This window comes from Cicer arietinum, chromosome 3 (assembly GCF_000331145.2).
Source record: "Cicer arietinum cultivar CDC Frontier isolate Library 1 chromosome 3, Cicar.CDCFrontier_v2.0, whole genome shotgun sequence".
Classification (NCBI taxonomy): Eukaryota; Viridiplantae; Streptophyta; class Magnoliopsida; order Fabales; family Fabaceae; genus Cicer; species Cicer arietinum.
Window position 1 is genome coordinate 793,545 of NC_021162.2, and position 17,622 is coordinate 811,166.

A 17,622-nucleotide genomic window follows, 5' to 3' on the forward strand; every position below is an offset into this window, starting at 1 on the left:
TATGAAATATTCTCTAATGTCAATTCAATCCTATTAATTTCTAATAACTAGTATGAATGGTTATTTTCTTTTTAAACGGTCAACAATTATAATTATTTTTAATTACTCAATTCAACCAAGTCTTTGAACAATGCATATATTTACTTCTTATAGAAAGAGTACATAGATTATTTTATTGGATATATCTGAAAGGACGACTCCACATCTAAAGAAAGACAATTTATTTATGAATACAGTTTCTTTATTATTCATTTGAGAGGAAATTTAAGAAAAATTATTTTTCTTAGGACAAGCTTGAGATGTTGCATCAATAATTTGTTTCTCAGAAATGCCAGTATTGCACATGTTGATAAAGGCTCTTGAGTATTTCATTCCATATGGTGATAGAATCCCACAATGATGCTGATAAGTTTTTACCTGCATAACATATAATATAAACATAATTAATTAACATAAAAATGTATAACACCAACGAACATGTACGCAATATTAGTAAAAATTTATGAGTCAAATGATATTTTGCTTACAATCATTTTTAGACAATCCCAATCATCGATAACGGGTTGACCGACTGAACGAATATGAGTCATCATATTGGAGTTTGTATCTTCTCCGAAAATAAAATCCCATATGAAATGAACATTGCGGTCCACATTCTTTCTATGCGCAATTTCAACATCTAATTCAATTTGAGCTTTTAACTTATCTTTAGAACCATCTGGTGCTTTTTCCATCTAAAATTGTTTAAAAAGGAATTCTTAATAGTGTAATTTATAATTTATTTTCAAATTGCAATAACGAAAAATTGGAAAAAGGTTAAATATTAGACACTTTTTCTAATATTTGAACCTATATATTGATATGGACATGATGAAATATCAAAATGAGAATAACCTTAAGTTTTAGATGAAGTAAAGAAACATCTTTTTGGCTAACCAATCTTGTTGTCATATTGAATTGTTGATAAGAATACTCATGACTTGAAGAAGTATTGAAGTTGTAGTTATCATTACCACCAACAGGGCCAACACCAAGATATGTAGCTAGAGAATCGTTGCCTATAACTAAATCTCCATATACCATCACGTGAGACATTGTTTCTGGACCACTTTTTGCCGTTCTATTGCGAACCTGTACATTAATATACGTATTTATATTGAATCGACATTATTTATGTATCACACACAGGAATGTATTGATATAATGATAAAGTTAAACAAATGACTTACATTTAAATATTGTTGGTGCAAAGTTTTATACTTCCTATTACTTTTGTCACTGCTCCATATATAAAAAAAAATTAATATTTAATATCAAATTATTAGTAGAGTTGTAAAGAGACATTATTTTAATAGAAAATAGAATACTCTTAAGATCAATATAAATTCTAAATTTGTATCGTTAAGAATATAAAATATATGCTAAATTACATAAGCGGTTCCTTAACTTAATTTCAAGTGATGTTTTAGTCCTTTATGTTTTTTTCCCGAGTTGGTCCTTTATTTTAATTTTAAGTGATAATTTGATATTTTATGTTTTAAAATGTCAACAATGTTGTCCTTTTTTTTTACAAAAATTCAAAAAAAATCATCAAATTTTTCAAACAAAACCCATAAAATTCATTATCATCTTCAATAAAATACAAATTTAATCAAATTCATAACTTAAATCTTGAAATAAACTCATATTTTCATTCTTTATTTGATGTTGTTGGAGATGAAAATATGAGTGTATTTGTATATTTGAGTTATGAATTTGATAAAATTTGCATTATATTGAAGATGATTATTAATTTTATGGGCTTTCGTTGAAAATTTTGATGATTTTTTTGAATTTTTGTATAAAAAAGGATAACATTGTTGAAATTTTAAAACATAAAATATCAAATTGTTACTTAAAATTAAAATAAAGGACCAACTCGAGAAAAAAAAAAGATAAAGGACTAAAATGTTACCTGAAATTAAGTTAAGGGACCACAGATGTAATTTAGTCTAAAATATACTAACAAATTTGTTATGCATATGTAATATTAGGGAAAAAATCCTTATAACCTCTTTTATACAAAAACAAATTCTATTAATCTTTTATAATATTGCACCCAATATGGATAATTTTAACATATACTATTAGATTCTTAAACAACAAATATCATCCATACAAAAAAATTTATCTTGAGTAGTTATATAAGATATATGTTAATTTATAAATTCCACACAATTATGCAAAGTACTAATTGAATTTAGATCTCCTACAACTTTTATAGGTGAATTGACACTATGAACCATCAAATTTTAAGAGAAAAAGTTTTTCTTTCTAAACCTAAGAATTACTATGATTGCACCATATGTACAACAACTAATAGAGAATCCATGCACGTACTACTTTCATAAACAATGAGAATTGATAGGTATCATTTGTATATTTAAAAACTAATAAAATAATTTTATTTTGTGAGAGTAACAAAATTAATAAGTCAATAGACTATTTAACCACCAAACCATACCTGTCTTCCATCCAAGAAATGCTATATAGATCTCCCAAACAAGTTGTAAAAATAGGTGTTGAATTTGAAGAAAAATCAGGGCAGTAAAATCCATAACTATCTTCATGAGCATTGCTAGCAGTGGTTGCATAAATATTGATATTATTTGGAAGTATTCCTTCAAACAGGCTCCCAGAATAACATGATTCTATGTATATCACCTTATTCATAAAATTAAATAAATAAATTAATCAATATTTTAGAAATAACCTTATTTGTACTAGTTTCCGAATTAGTTCTTCAATTAAAAAATATTTATTCAACAACTTTAACTAAGCATAAAATATATAAAAATATATTTATCAAATATTACTAAAATGAATTTATATCAACTAACGTAATATTAAATACTATAAAATATATATAAATAAATGCTTGCACTCTATATATTAATTTGTTAAGTAAAATAATCTTCTATCACTTGAATTAATTTCTTCTTAATTTTATATTTTGATAGAATATCTCGATTAGTTGGATGTTAGTATAAAATTAATCAAAAAATTAAGCTCTCATTAAATTAATTTCTTTTTGTCAAAAAATTATTATTTTTCTTTAAATAAAAACAAAGTATGTAATATTTTACATATATAAAGGAGTAGCTGAATTAACTTTTTTTTTCATACAAAATATCTAAGGAAACTCACCATCTTTTTGTAGGATAAAGCTTCATGTTTTTTCTTCAATGCATTTACCAAATCGTTGCCCCATATTTCGCTCGAATCCGGCAAAGCTGATCACATACTAATATGTTATTAAATATTAAATAAGCTGGCATAATTTGTTTTCATTTATTTTTATTGTCATATGAAAATTTTTAGAGTGAGCAATAATATCTCATATCAAAGTAAAAAAAATTTTAGAATTCATAAAACACTTACAAAAATTTATTTTATAATAATAAATAAATCATATGTATTAAAAGCATTAGAAAATTCATTAAAAAAATTACAGACCGAAAAAGCCTAGATTGCCGTGACCAGACATATAAATGAAAATGGTATCATTTAGTTTAGTATTGAGCACTTTAACATGATTTACTCCGGTGAGAGCACTTTTGTTGCCACTAAGCACAGCGTAAAAATTGTTTGCATTCACATTATTAGATGTAAAATCCTGAAGAAAAAAAAATATAATTAATAACAACTAAAGTGAATGATAAAAAATAAAGAAGCCAAATTTAATTTGAAGAAATTGAGATACATACATGGGGTACACCAAAATAAACATCTGGTCCTTTAGGGTTATTATATATAATTCCAGGCATTGGGTTTTCTTCATTGTAGGCAATATCATTATACATCATAACAATGATATTTTCATCTTTAAGACCACCCTTTTTTAATATTTGGTATGCATGGCAAATATCAGCTTGGTGCCTATAATTCGCATAACCATTAGAACCAGCAACTAATAAAGCCCATTTTGTCCCTCCAACTTCTTTTTCTTCTAAAAATTGTGACAATTGATTTTTTATAGATTGCACACCCTTTGTTTTTTTCAAAGTCACACTCATCCACACTATCACTATTAGTGTGACCCAATAGCTCATACTTCCTTTCATTTTTTTATTGGTGAAAAATGAACAAATTTGAAAAGTTACGCTTGAGATATGTTTTACTTTAACAATAAGAGGGATATATATATATACATAAAGTTAATCAATCAATTTAATTCATATTGATGAGTTACCATTTTGATTTTTAAGAATTTGATATATTAATTAATACTATTGGTTTGCTTTAAACTAAATTGGCAATTAATCATAGATATCAATGTATTAGTATTATTTTTGGGCTCGGTTACTTCTATTTTGTTTAAAATAATAGGTTAATCATTCATTTCTAAAATTAATTTTTTTATCTCCATTAATTAATTAGTATAAAAAGCCAAATTGATATTCCTTATATGTGCTCTCTGTTATTCTCTCCACGTCATTGCCACATAATTTTTCTTTCTTTTTTTAGTTTTTTTTTAATATTCCCTTGAAAATGCTCATTCAATATTTGCAGAAAGAGCTATTATGACATAAGTGTTTAATCATATAAGTGGTTTTGTATAAAACTATGTATGTAACAAAATATACAAATCAAGTTGTTTGGTTATGAACTATAAATTATGAAGCGCACACACAAAACACTAACACGGCAGCATCAGATATAATTTGACACAATGAATTAATTGAATGTAATCAAATTATTTATACATTGAGGTACACCTCGACTTATAAGTGTCAGTACTATAGAGACTAAATTATTTTCATAAGTTATATTGGAGAGTTTAAACAAATAAGCAGTAAATAGTAAATAACTAATGAATATATATATCATAAGTTGTTTCTACAGACTCTCTCAAATAATATTACAAATGCTAATGTCGTAAATAACCTCAAACAAAGGAAATAACCTAAACCAATCAATCCAAACATGCCCCAGTTTTGGTTTTAAATGGTTGCTTTTCATAGATTATGGTGAAGAGGGTTCGAAAAATGAACATGCATGATATTTTTAACTCGTAAGTCACACCACCTTAGCTTTTCGTAGATTAGTTTCTAACCTATCAATTATCACCATCGCATTTGAGACATGTATTATTGGACTTATTACTTCATCAAAACATGTTTATGGCCAAGAAAAGCAATTATGGAAGGCTGATCATGTTTATTGCAAGGTTTTTTTGAGGATTTATTGATGCTAGCTCCTTGATAATCTTAAGCATGCTAAAGTGCCAAGCAAAACGGCGGTAAAGTTACTAAAGTATAAATGTGTTCCTCAAACGTGTTTGTTGAAGACTGAGACGGGAGGAAAATTGTGAGAATCTAAGTAGGTTGTTTGTGAGCACGCCACACGCACGTTTGCTTGAGGAAGATGCGAGCTTATTGGTGAGGCTAAGCATTGCGATGGAGGTGACAGACATTGCGACAAGATGAAGACGAGACACGCTAGAGCAAAATGGAGGCAAGACGCGTCTGTGCAAAACGGAGTTGAGATGCATCGGTGAAAGACAAAGTTGAGAGGCGCGGAGCAATACGGAGGCAATAAAATTGAAGCAAGATTGAGGCGAGACGGATGGCGTAATACTTTGTTCTAAAGTAGATTAAGACAATAAGGGTTTAGGTATAGGGCAAAATTTTAGGGAAATTAAATTTGAAAAAAAAAAACTTTTAATTTCTCACTTCGTATATATTTAGTTAAATTTTAGTCAACACTTTTTTCTATTATTATGATTTTAAACATGGTAAATGCAACATTTTTTATACTAAGGCCACATTTATAATATATTACTTTAAAATACAATGATTTAAAATTTATATTTAAATCGACTACACTTTTTAACACACAACTTAAAAAATTGAAAGCAAAAGAAAATGTATTATATATATATATATATATATATATGTCATAGAGAACACTCGAAGGATTATTTTTTATTCTAATTTCTAGCAACTATTTTTTAGCCGTTGCCAAGATAATAAAAAATATTGTTGTGCATGCACCTCTGCACTCTATCTTTCAATATAACATGATTCTATGTATATCACCTTATTCATAAAATTAAATAAATCAATCAAGCAATATTTTAAAAATAACCTTATTTGTACTAGTTTCTGAATTAATTATTCAATTAAAAAAATATTTATTCAATAACTTTATAAAAAAATATATAAAAATATATTTATCAATTATTATTAAAATAATTTTATATCAGCTAACATAATATATAAATAAATGCTTGTATTCTATATATTAATTTAAGTAAATAATCTTCTATCACTTGAATTAATTTCTTCTTAATTTTATATTTTTATAGAATATATCGGTTAGTTGGATGTTAGTATAAAATTAATCAAAAAAATTAAGCTCTCATTAAATTAGTTTTTTTTTTTTGTCAAAAAATTAATTTGTTTTCTTTAAATAAAAACTAAGTATGTAATATTTTACATATATAAAGGAGTAGCTGGATTAACTTCTTTTTTTTTTCATACAAAATATCTCACCATCTTTTTGTAGGATAAAGCATCATGTGTTTTTTTTTCAATGTATTTACCAAATCGTTGCCCCATATGTGGCCCGAATCCGGCATAGTTGATCACATAATAATATGTTATTAAATATTAAATAAGCTGGCAAACTTGTTTTCATTTGTTTTTATTTTCATATGAAAATTTGTAGAGTGAGCAATAATATCTCATTTTCAAGTAGAAAAAATCTTAAAATTCATAGGACACTTATAAAAAAAAAAAAATTCATAATAATAAATAAATCACATGCATTAAAAACATTAGAAATATCAAATAAATCACATGCATTAAAAACGTTAGAAATATCATTAAAAAAATTACAGATCGAAAAAGCCTTCGCTCCCGTGACCAGACATATAAATGAAACTCATAACCATTTGAACTGGCAACTAATAAAGTCCATTTTGTCCCTCCAACTTCTTTTTCTTCTACAAATTGTGACAATTGATTTTTTATAGATTGCACACCCTTACGTTTTTTTCAAAGTCACAATCATCCAACAATAATTTTTGTTAGTCTAAATAATATAAAATCTTGATTAATTTAATAGTTGTTAAATTAATCTATGTGGATACGATAATCTTTTATACTACAACTTGACAAATGCATACACTTGCAGAATTTTGCGCAATAGTTGCACATAAGTTGAATTGAGATGGATGATTGGAATCTAAATGCGTTCCTCAGACGTGTTTGGTGAGGACTGAGACGAGAGGGAAATGGTGAGAACGTGATCAGCGAGGTAGGTTATTTGTAAGCATGTCGCACGCACAATGAGGGTCGGGGGTTAGACGAAGGCGTTGTTGGACTTTAGTCCTCTTAATCCTAATTTTGACATAATTAACAAACATACAATGTTCATACATCATATGATAAATCTAACATTTTAATTGAGCAAGATTTCAGGAACAACAATCCAACCCTACACACTTGAGACAAATTGCTTGGAACTCAAGAAATCAACAAAAGTTGAATATTCACTGAGTAAATCGATTGGGAAATCGATTTCATAACAAGGGTGTAAGGAAACATAACTGTTTGTGATTGTATAATTGATTAGGCAATCGACTGGCACAATTAGAAATGAAAATTGCACAAGTCAGTGGCAACCTATTTTACAGGCTAATCGATTGGCAAATCGATTGTACACATCACAAAGTAAATCTGATTGAAACAAATCGATTGGGAAATCGATTGGGCAAGTCACAATGACAATCCATCTTCTAGGGTAATCGATTGGCAAATCGATTGCTTAGATAATATTTGAAAAATAACTTGACCTGTGACAAACACAATCGATTGGCAAATCGATTGCTTAGATAATATTTGAAAAATAACTTGACCTGTGACAAACACAATCGATTGGCAAATCGATTGCTTAGATAATATTTGAAAAATAACTTGACCTGTGACAAACACAATCGATTGGCAAATCGATTGAAAGAAATGCTTTGAAATCACAGTGAACTTTCAGCTTGTGGACAAATCGATTCTGAGTATTTGTAAATCGATTATGAGACTTAGTAAATCGATTGGTGTGATTTTTATTGGAACAAAATACCTGCAATCGATTATGCAATCGATTCATATAAGTCTGAACATAATTTACTGAAAAGAGTTTTTTAAAAGAATCGATTGGCAAATCGATTGGTTTATGTAGTTTCAAGATTCAAGAAAAACAAGACCCGCGATAATCGATTGGCAAATCGATTAGACCTGTTTTATCACTTTAATGAATCGATTGATAAATCGATTTGTTAGTTGTTCTTCAGAAACTATATAAACTGTTTTCAATCATTCTCTCAAAAAAACACATTACAATACTTGAAAAACATCTTGAATATACTTCAGAATACTGAAGAACTCTTAAGAACATATTGTTAACATTCTGATATTGTTTTTTCAGATCAAAGCCAAAAAGATTATCCATAATCATTGAGAGAGCTGAAAAAGTATTCTTGAGAGAAAAGACAATGTTCTCATAAACAATCATTGAACAACCAGATTCGTGAGAGATACATTGATCAAGATTGAAGACACTTTTTGTACTTCTTTTATTTTGCTTATACCAAATACTTTGTAAAGAAACGACTGCGAAAAATCCAGCTAGAAACTGGTGGCGATCTTCTTGAGTGAGAGGCCTCATCAAGAAGGAGTCGTACTTGATTTTTGTGCGAGTCTGCCGAGTGACTGCAAGGATCAAGGGGTTAAGCAATAGGAAATAGATTGTGTTAGATAGATAGGTTTCGAGGAAACTGAACAATCTGTAAACAATTCACAATTCTTTCTATTGGAGAAAAAGCTGAAATCCAGTTGAATTGTTAGGACTGGATGTAGGTTGTCTCGTTGACAACTGAACCAGGATAAACCTTGGTGCATTCTATCCCTTATCTTTTTACGTTTAATTGTTAATCTTGTATGCTATGCTATAATTCCGCTGTGTATGTAATATTGCTTTAATTTGATTAAAGACTGATATATTCTGATTATTTCGAGGTCATAATAATCAACATAAGGCGAGACACGGGAAGCAAAACAGAGGCGAGAAAGTTGAAGCAAGATAGAGGCGACGGATGGCACAATACTTTGTTCTGAAATTAAGTTAAGGCAATAAGAATTTTGGAGTGGGGAAAAAGTTTGGGGAAATAAAATTTAGGAAAGAAAAAAACTTTTAATTCATCACTTCATATATATATATATATATATTTGGTTAAGTTTTAGCAACAAATTAGAATAGTTGCGGTTTTTACATTTCACTCCTTCTTACTTCTTTCATTATCTAATAAAGAGAGTAGTTTAATGTCATACTTTGTTTGAAATTTCTCATATTTCTCTAGTAGTTTTTTTTTAATTAAATAAATATTTTTTATATATATTTAATTTTTTCATCTTGTTGCAGTTTTCTTGATTATATTCAATAATTAATTTTAATAAAATTTAAATTTAATCAATAACTTTACGTGAACGTATTACATTTCTAAAGAGATCATATTTAATTTTTATCATATAAATAAATTGTTTCATAATTATAAATATTTTTACCATTTTATATTATTCATTTGATGACTGTGAATTTGTTGCGTAGCTTTTCGATTTTAAAAACTTGAATTATTCTTGATCCATAAAATATCTATCAATTTGGATGAAGAAATATACTTTTTTAGTAAAAAAAAAAATATATATATATAGTTATTACTAAATAAAAGTTTATCGAAGATTTTTAAGGTTAAATTTGTTGAAGTGCTTTAAACAAGAAGAGCAAAGCGAAAGACGTGTTTTACTTCTAGTGCTATCTATCTTCAAACATAGCTACGAAAATCTAGCATCTTCTATTCCACACATACTCGCTCGTAGCAGTTACGGTTATGGCGTCGATTTTGTCCTTTTCCGTTTTTTCTCTTTCGCTCCCAAAATCTCAATCTCTGGTACGCACGCACGCACTCTACTTCTATTTCCAATTCAATTCCATTTCCAAACACGGACGATTTTCATTCCTTTTCAGGATCCTGATAAACTCTCCGATTCTTCTTTCTCTGGTTCGTTACTCTTACTTTTCAAGTTTAATATTTTCTCTTTATTATTAGTTAATTTGTTATAAGCTAGTTTTATCTTTGTTATAGTTACTTGAATTTATTTAGAGATTATTAAAATAAAAAAATTTACTCAGTCAATAATATTCTTTTTTTTTTTTTGCTTCGTAACCGTTTTCAGTAAAAGGCAACAATAAGAGTGGCAGTGTTTGTTTCCCGCCATCACTTGAACGGAGAAATATGATTCTCTCCTCCGTCGGCGTCATTGCGGGAACATTTTTCAAAGACGGAATTGCGCTTGCATCTGAATTTGCTGATAGTAATTCTCTATGAACTCATCCTTCTCACTTTTTATGTTGCCGTTGCTGAATTTTAAATTGTGGTTGTGATTATATTGTGAAGCGTTATATTGCGATAAAATGTGGGTAAATCAGTTGCTGCAGATGCAATTGCGGAAGCCTAAAAAATTGTTATATTGAGGCCGTCATTGCGGTTGCGATGCCATTACGAAAACCTCTAAAGTTTTTATATTGCAGCGGCAATTGTGGTTGCATACCTCAATTTAGAAATGTGTTTGTAAACTCAAGGGACGAAGTTCAAATTCCATCAAAGGCAATTGTAAAATAGCCCACTTTCATTAATAATAATATTTTATAGGATGCATAGATAGAAAAGACCAAATGGAGAGGGGTGTGCTGAGATGACGAGTTAGATTCTCTGAGGGGTATGCATGCATTGAGCAAGTGGTGCAATTTTTGTCTGTACTGGTGATGAAAATGTATGTTATTTTTTTGAGAAAATCATGAAATGTAAGCTGATTCGTGTGTTTGTTTTATTATAAAATGATAAACTTGATGTTATTGAGCCACATAGTATAAAATAAGAAAAATCAAACTACAAAGACTTTCAATTTGATTCATAGTTTGTTCACTTACATACAGTGCCTGCGCTTAGAGGGAAGGATTATGGCAAGACAAAAATGCGATATCCAGACTACACAGAAACCAAATCTGGACTTCAGTATAAGGTTATGTAGTTTGCTGCAAAATGTAAATGCTTTATGGTTAAGCAAGCTTTGTTTTTAATTAATTGTATGAATAAAAATGCAGGACTTGCGACCAGGGAATGGCCCCAAACCGAAGATAGGAGAGACAGTAGTGGTGAGACACTGAATTGTTTTTGCTTTTGATTTTATGGTTAATTGCTTAGAAGTCTGATCTTTTGTTTTGCAATCCATATATTATGATACAAAGGTTCTGAACCAAACTGAAATTTCTGTCTCAATTTTCCTTTTGTACTCTAGAATCTACATAGCACACTTTGTAGGATCTCTGGAATGATTTTGGATGGCATAGATTTGACAACTTTCTGAAGAAAATTAGAGTAGCCCGTATATCTCCTAGGGCATTTTTTTTTCTGGACACTAGTTTTCTTTTCCCTTCAAATTAGATAATTGAAGCAATTTATGGGCTTCAAATTCCATTCAGGTAGACTGGGATGGCTACACCATAGGTTATTATGGTCGCATATTTGAAGCCCGGAATAAAACCAAAGGTGGTTCCTTTGAGGTATGAAATACTTTGTATCATCTATCTAGACATTGTGAGAATGGATGATTATTACACACCTATTTTGCTGTTTTTCTAACATGCAGGGTGATGACAAGGACTTTTTCAAATTCAAAATAGGATCTCAAGAGGTGAGAAATCTCATCATATAATGATTAATGTAGTTCCCTGCAACTTAAATAGGATCTTTTACTATAAGTTGTAAAAACTATTTCATGAACAATGCTTACAAGTTAGTTATGTTGATTGCTTTTATATAGACACAGTGATGTTGAATACAATAGGGTTGAAAAAGCATAAGTCCTACTTGGTCATAGTTATTTTGGGTTACTAGGATTCAAATTCTATTTCTTTTGTTAATTAATTTTATTTTTTGTGTCTTTGTTATTTTTTAGTGAGTTTTGTATTTCCAGAATGGAAAAGGAATTTTAGGGTTTTCACGCTGGTAACTGATGCCACATTGAAGAAGGATCTAGAAGGAAACCCCTTTGTGTTTTAGTTTTATTTATACTCTTAAGTATGTGCTACTCTTGGTCAACATTGTGCATTAGTATTGTTTGGCTCCTGTTCTATAACAAAATATAAGTGATACAACCTGCTTTTTGGGGTTAGGATTAGGACTAAATTCTGCTCGCATTTCAGCCTTTCCCTTGCCACAAGGTGTTATGGTGGGTTTGATGCAACTTGTTTTTGTGATATTAGTTTTCAACTGAAGTCATCACAAATGTTTGTTCACTAAACTTGTTGGATGTTGAGAATATATGAAGCACTCAAATTATGCCTTATTTTCTAGAATCTGCATCAGTTACTCTGAACAGTGGTCTCTTATGTACTATCAATGTTCAGGTAATACCAGCTTTTGAAGAGGCTGTTTCAGGCATGTCTCTTGGGGGCGTTCGAAGGTGCTGCATCTATATTTCTGAAGTATTTGACATATACTATACCTGAAATGTGTTATGTGCAAGTCTTTTCATGCCATTGCAATAGCTTGAACTTTCTGTGTTTTGTGAAGAATGGTATTTCGAAAACACTTGTTACAATATTGAACTTTGCATATAACATCAACAGTTGGCAGTCAGCCTTCCATGATTTATTATTTTACTGAATTGCAGCTTAACTTTGGATTTAGGTAACTTAACAACATCTGGATTTGTTTTATTAAACTGCAACTTCTATAAATTTTAGTTCTAGATTTGAGGGGCTTCTCAACATCCTGATTTTCTTTATTTAAAATTGTGAATCACTGGGAATATTTGGTTCAGAATACAACAATAACTATCAAACCCTTTTTCCACTAAATGGAGTTAGTTATTTGGACAAACGATACCATAATATGCTATATACCTGGTTCAGAATATTTTATTTGAATCTTTTAATCCTTAAAAAAATTGAATATGGTTGAAAACTAAAGCAAATGTATATAGTAAAGAGAATGATGGAGAGAGAAATGCAAATTTTACTATGTTTATCAGTGATGCAGGATAATTGTGCCCCCAGAACTTGGATATCCAGAGAATGATTATAATAAGAGTGGCCCAAGACCTACAACATTTTCGGTAAGAGTTGAGTCTTATGTTTAACAATTTTGTGTATTGATTCTGAGAGATGTAATGCAAATATGTTTTACAGGGCCAACGAGCCTTGGATTTTGTGCTAAGGAACCAAGGGTTGATAGATAAGACTCTCTTGTTTGATATTGAGTTGATGAAGATTATTCCAAACTGACATGTCAAATTGGCATTGACCCTGGAACATCACCACCAAAATATTGGGGTTTGTTTCTATGTCGCCGCCCATCATTATTTTCATTAGCACGTGTTGTGCAGAGTCTAAAACTGAATGAATGTCAGAGCAAGACAACTAGTGAACTGATGGAACCAACTTTTTATCACCGGATAAATCTGCAATTAATTATTTGTTGTGCCAATGTCATTAATTGATTATTTGTTGAATAATTTTAAAGACATGAAGTATAATACTGTATAAACAGCTATAGCTATAGTTGACTCTGATTTTTAACACATTCTCATTGTATTCAATAACTTTCTTTTTGGTTGTAGACCTGTGCATATATGTACAGATGGTGAACCAAGCTTCTTTGTCCAGTCCTTTGGTCATTTTGTTGGCATCGACATTTGATGCTTGCCTTTGCTATGAATTCCGGTTTTTTCGTTGGTTGTTGATCTTGTAACTATAACATTAATTGCAATATTCAAGGAAGTCTCTCTCATCCGGTGGAATCTTGTATTTGCGACGTGTGCATGGAAAAAAGCATCATATAATTGATCAGAAGTTAGTATTAGTGTGGAGAAAAGGATGGTAGGTGTCTGCAATGTGACAAGCAACTTAACAACTATCGTGCCTTATTGCATAGAAGGCTGATACAACTTTACCATCTCAACTTTTATTTCAAAAGCAGCAACCATAGTATGAGAATTGAACATACACTTATATTTCAGGAAAATTAGGAAACCGATGGCTTCAAGTTAAAACTAGTGTAATGGTTGGAGACAAAACAAGTTTTTAAACGGATTTCCAATTAAAGATGGATTTATAAATTTCATATTAAAAGTATATATAATTCCCACTAAAGACAACGTCATCCTAATTAATAAACAGAAATCCTACGGTAAATCCCATGGTATTCGACTACCGCTTCTTATTTGCATCGCCACAACCTTGAAATCCTAGGAATCTACATGAGTTTAGTTCACAATGGTTTGGTGATTGGTGAAAGAGATTGTGTTTTTAATTCTAGCCAAAAACTGATTGGTGAACTCTATGAGATAACAATGGTTTGATAATTTCCTCCGCCATCAAAGGTAAAGTGCAATAAGCTACTACTAGTAACCAACAATTTTATTACTAAATTGGTCATTTAAGTAATTGGAATTCAAGAAAATTATGAGGTTCCTAAACATGAGGCAATATTTAAAAAAAACTGCATTTCATTCTTTTAAAATCATCCATTTTACATATTTTTGTGTGATGATTATGATGTGTTAAAGGTTTAAGAAATGGGGGATAATTATGACGGGTGAATTACTAAATTAATGTGTTTCCCCTAACCTTTTCTGATGTGTTTTCCTGCTTCTGATCAGTTTTGTTTCTGATACGTTTTTTGGTTTTGATCAATTTTTGTCTCTGATGCGTTTTTTTGCTTCTAACCAGTTTTAGCCTCTGATTCTCTTCTTCTTCTACCTCTGATCATGTTGCCTTGTATCCAAGTTCCTCTAATCATGTTACCTCTGGTTATAATATGCTTCTAGTCATGTAGTCTCTGATCCAAGTTCCTTATAACATGTTGCCTATGGCCATAATGTGTTTTTGGTCATGATGTCTTTGATCCAAGTTCCTTTGATCATGATGCCTTTGATCTAAGTTCCTCTGATCATGATGCCTCTGGTCAGAATCTAATTTTGGTCATACTGCCTGATCCAAGTTCATGTGATCATGCTACCTCTGGCCAGAACCAGCTTTATAGTCATGCTACCTCTGATCCAAGCTCCTCTAATCATGTTGTCTCTGATCATAATTTGCTTTTGGTCATGATGCCTCTGACCAAGTTCCTCTGATCATGTTGCCTCTAGCTAGAATCTGCTTCTGGTCAGGCTGTCTCTGATCCAATTTCCTTTGATCATGCTACCTTTGGCCATAATTTGCTTCTGTTCATGTTGCCTCTTATCATAATCTACTTCTAGTCATGTTGCATCTGATCCAAGGTTCTCTAATCATGCTCCCTCTTACCAGAATATGCTTTTGGTTATGTTGTATTTGATCCAAGTTCCTCCTATCATGTTTCTTCTGGTCATTATATGATTTTGATCAAAATATGCTTCTAGTCATGCTGCCTTTGACCCAAGTTCCTTTGACCATGTTGCCACTGGCCCAAATCTACTTTTGGTCATACTGCCTCTAATCATAATCTGATTTTGGTCATGATGTCTCTTGCTAGGAATGGGAATAGGCTAGGCCGTCTATTATGGGCCTATGCTCTGGCCTATTTAATAAAAAGGTTAGGCTCAAGCTATTTTTAAAGCTTATTTATTTAAATAGGTCAGACTCAGACTTATAAAAAAAAACATATTAGGCCTAACATGTCAGCCTATATATATTTTATTATTTATTAATGTTATTTTATTATTATTATCTATTAATAATATTATTTCCTAGTTTAAAGTATATCAATTAGGCAATCACTTAGTAGTCGTTCCATATTCGGTAGCCGTTCCATATTCGAAAGCGATTCCATATTCAATAGTCGTTCCATATTTGATTGGCGTTCAAATAGGCAATCACTCAGTAGTCGTTCCATATTTGTTTGAGAGGTAATAATGGATGTATTTGTTTTAAGAAAAAAATTATTCTTTGAAACCAAACATCATTTTTTAGGATTTCAATGGTGTTTGTTTCAGATTTTTTTTTTAAATAATTTTTTGTTTAATATATATAGATATGTACATGGTATTGGTATTTGGAGAGCATTATGTGGTATGGGTAAAACATAATGTAAATTGGTATGAATATAGTATGTAGCTTGATATGTGTATATGGACTAATTATGGATTCATTTTGTTTTTTTGTTTTCTTAGAAGGTTGTTGCATTGCAGACTTGTTGGTTATTATTTTATTAGATTTGATTATAATTTTATTAGTTTCCCTTTTATATAAAGACATAGTTTAGCCTATTTAAAAAAATATATAAAGTATAACATTTAAATATTTTAATTTGAATAAGGCTTTTAAATAGGTTTTCAGGTTAGACCAGACTTTTAAAAAGGTCAGGTCAGGTTGAAAAAAAGTCTATGATAGGCCGTAAGCCTAAAAAATTAATCGTAGGTTAGGCTCAGACCTTTTTAAATATGGCATAGCCTGACTTATTCCCACCCCTACCTCTGGCCCAAGTTCATATGATCATGTTGCCTCTGGTTATAATATGTTTATGGTCGTGCTACCTTTGATCCAAGTCCCCATGATCATGTTGTCTTTAGTCAGAATGTGCCTCTAATCACGATGTCTTTGATCCAAGTATGACTCTGATTATGTTGCCTCTGATTCGAATGTGCCTCTGATCATGTTGTCTCTAATCCAAGTATGACTCTTAATTACGCTTCCTCTGATCCAATCAAGCCTTTGATCATGTTGCCTCTGTTTTTAATGTGTTCCTAATTACTGCCTCTGATATGAATATGCTTCTGATGTTTGACTAGAATTATAGTTATAAGTTCAGGCTACTTGATTATGATATTGAATATAATTAATTATTTATATTTGATTAATGATGTAATATGGTTAGCATCCATGATATGCATTTCATACGTGAGGTTCATTATCCACTGCATACATGATGTCAATTATGCATTGCATATACAAGACATGGTAAGTATAGTCAAGTATACATGGTGAGTTAGCTTTATTTCATGCATGAAACAATGGGTAAAGGTAAAACAAGTGGAACGCTGATTGGGGTCATAGTTATACCACATTCGAAAAAGACTCCAATCATTTGGGCAACCCACATCTAGGTGATTGGATGAGATTTTCCGTATAAATAAAATGGATATCAGTAAGTTTTTCCTTAGTTAAAAAAGAAAATAAAAACCATAAAACTTTTCAAAATCAAGAAAAGAAAGAGAATGCATTTTTCCTGCTTAAAGAAAAAGAACATATTTTAAATATTTGACTTATAGCTAGTATAAAGTATTTCATATTTATGTTAAGTTTTCATTATTTTTGAGAAAACTATCTTAGAACTACCCCTCCATTTTTATAAAACTCGTTGAGATTATTATTTCACCTCATATTTTCTATATACTATAGCAGATAAGAGAGATTGAAGTCAAGAGTTCAAGAAACAGATGATAGTGCTCTATATAGTGATGTTGTTTAAGTTTGTAATATGACTTTTATTGTGTACATTAAATGGTGCTTGTGTGTGTGTGTGTGTATATATATATATATATA

At 30.3% G+C, this 17,622-nt stretch overlaps 1 protein-coding gene and 1 pseudogene across 1 annotated transcript; one reads left to right on the forward strand and one right to left on the reverse strand.

The window, feature by feature from the left end:
• Positions 1 to 264: 264 nt before the first annotated feature.
• LOC101497484 (vacuolar-processing enzyme alpha-isozyme-like) lies at positions 265 to 4,106 on the reverse strand (annotated as a pseudogene).
• Positions 4,107 to 9,794: 5,688 nt separating this feature from the next.
• LOC101496500 (peptidyl-prolyl cis-trans isomerase FKBP19, chloroplastic) lies at positions 9,795 to 13,681 on the forward strand. Its single transcript, XM_004491931.4, has 10 exons — positions 9,795 to 9,985; positions 10,063 to 10,096; positions 10,272 to 10,409; positions 11,032 to 11,117; positions 11,200 to 11,250; positions 11,578 to 11,658; positions 11,745 to 11,789; positions 12,505 to 12,560; positions 13,139 to 13,214; positions 13,288 to 13,681. Exons 1-10 carry the CDS (start codon positions 9,926 to 9,928, stop codon positions 13,381 to 13,383), a joined length of 723 nt encoding a protein of 240 aa, XP_004491988.1. The 5' UTR covers positions 9,795 to 9,925; the 3' UTR covers positions 13,384 to 13,681.
• The last annotated feature ends 3,941 nt before the right edge of the window (positions 13,682 to 17,622 follow it).

What these genes read in the sequence shown, in the direction of transcription:
- LOC101496500 (XM_004491931.4), top strand. Translation starts at nt 9,926, where the DNA reads ATGGCGTCGATTTTGTCCTTTTCCGTTTTTTCTCTTTCGCTCCCAAAA. An exon ending in AATCTGGACTTCAGTATAAG is followed by an intron (nt 11,118 to 11,199) that starts GTTATGTAGTTT and finishes ATAAAAATGCAG; the next exon opens with GACTTGCGACCAGGGAATGG. An exon ending in CCAAAGGTGGTTCCTTTGAG is followed by an intron (nt 11,659 to 11,744) that starts GTATGAAATACT and finishes TCTAACATGCAG; the next exon opens with GGTGATGACAAGGACTTTTT.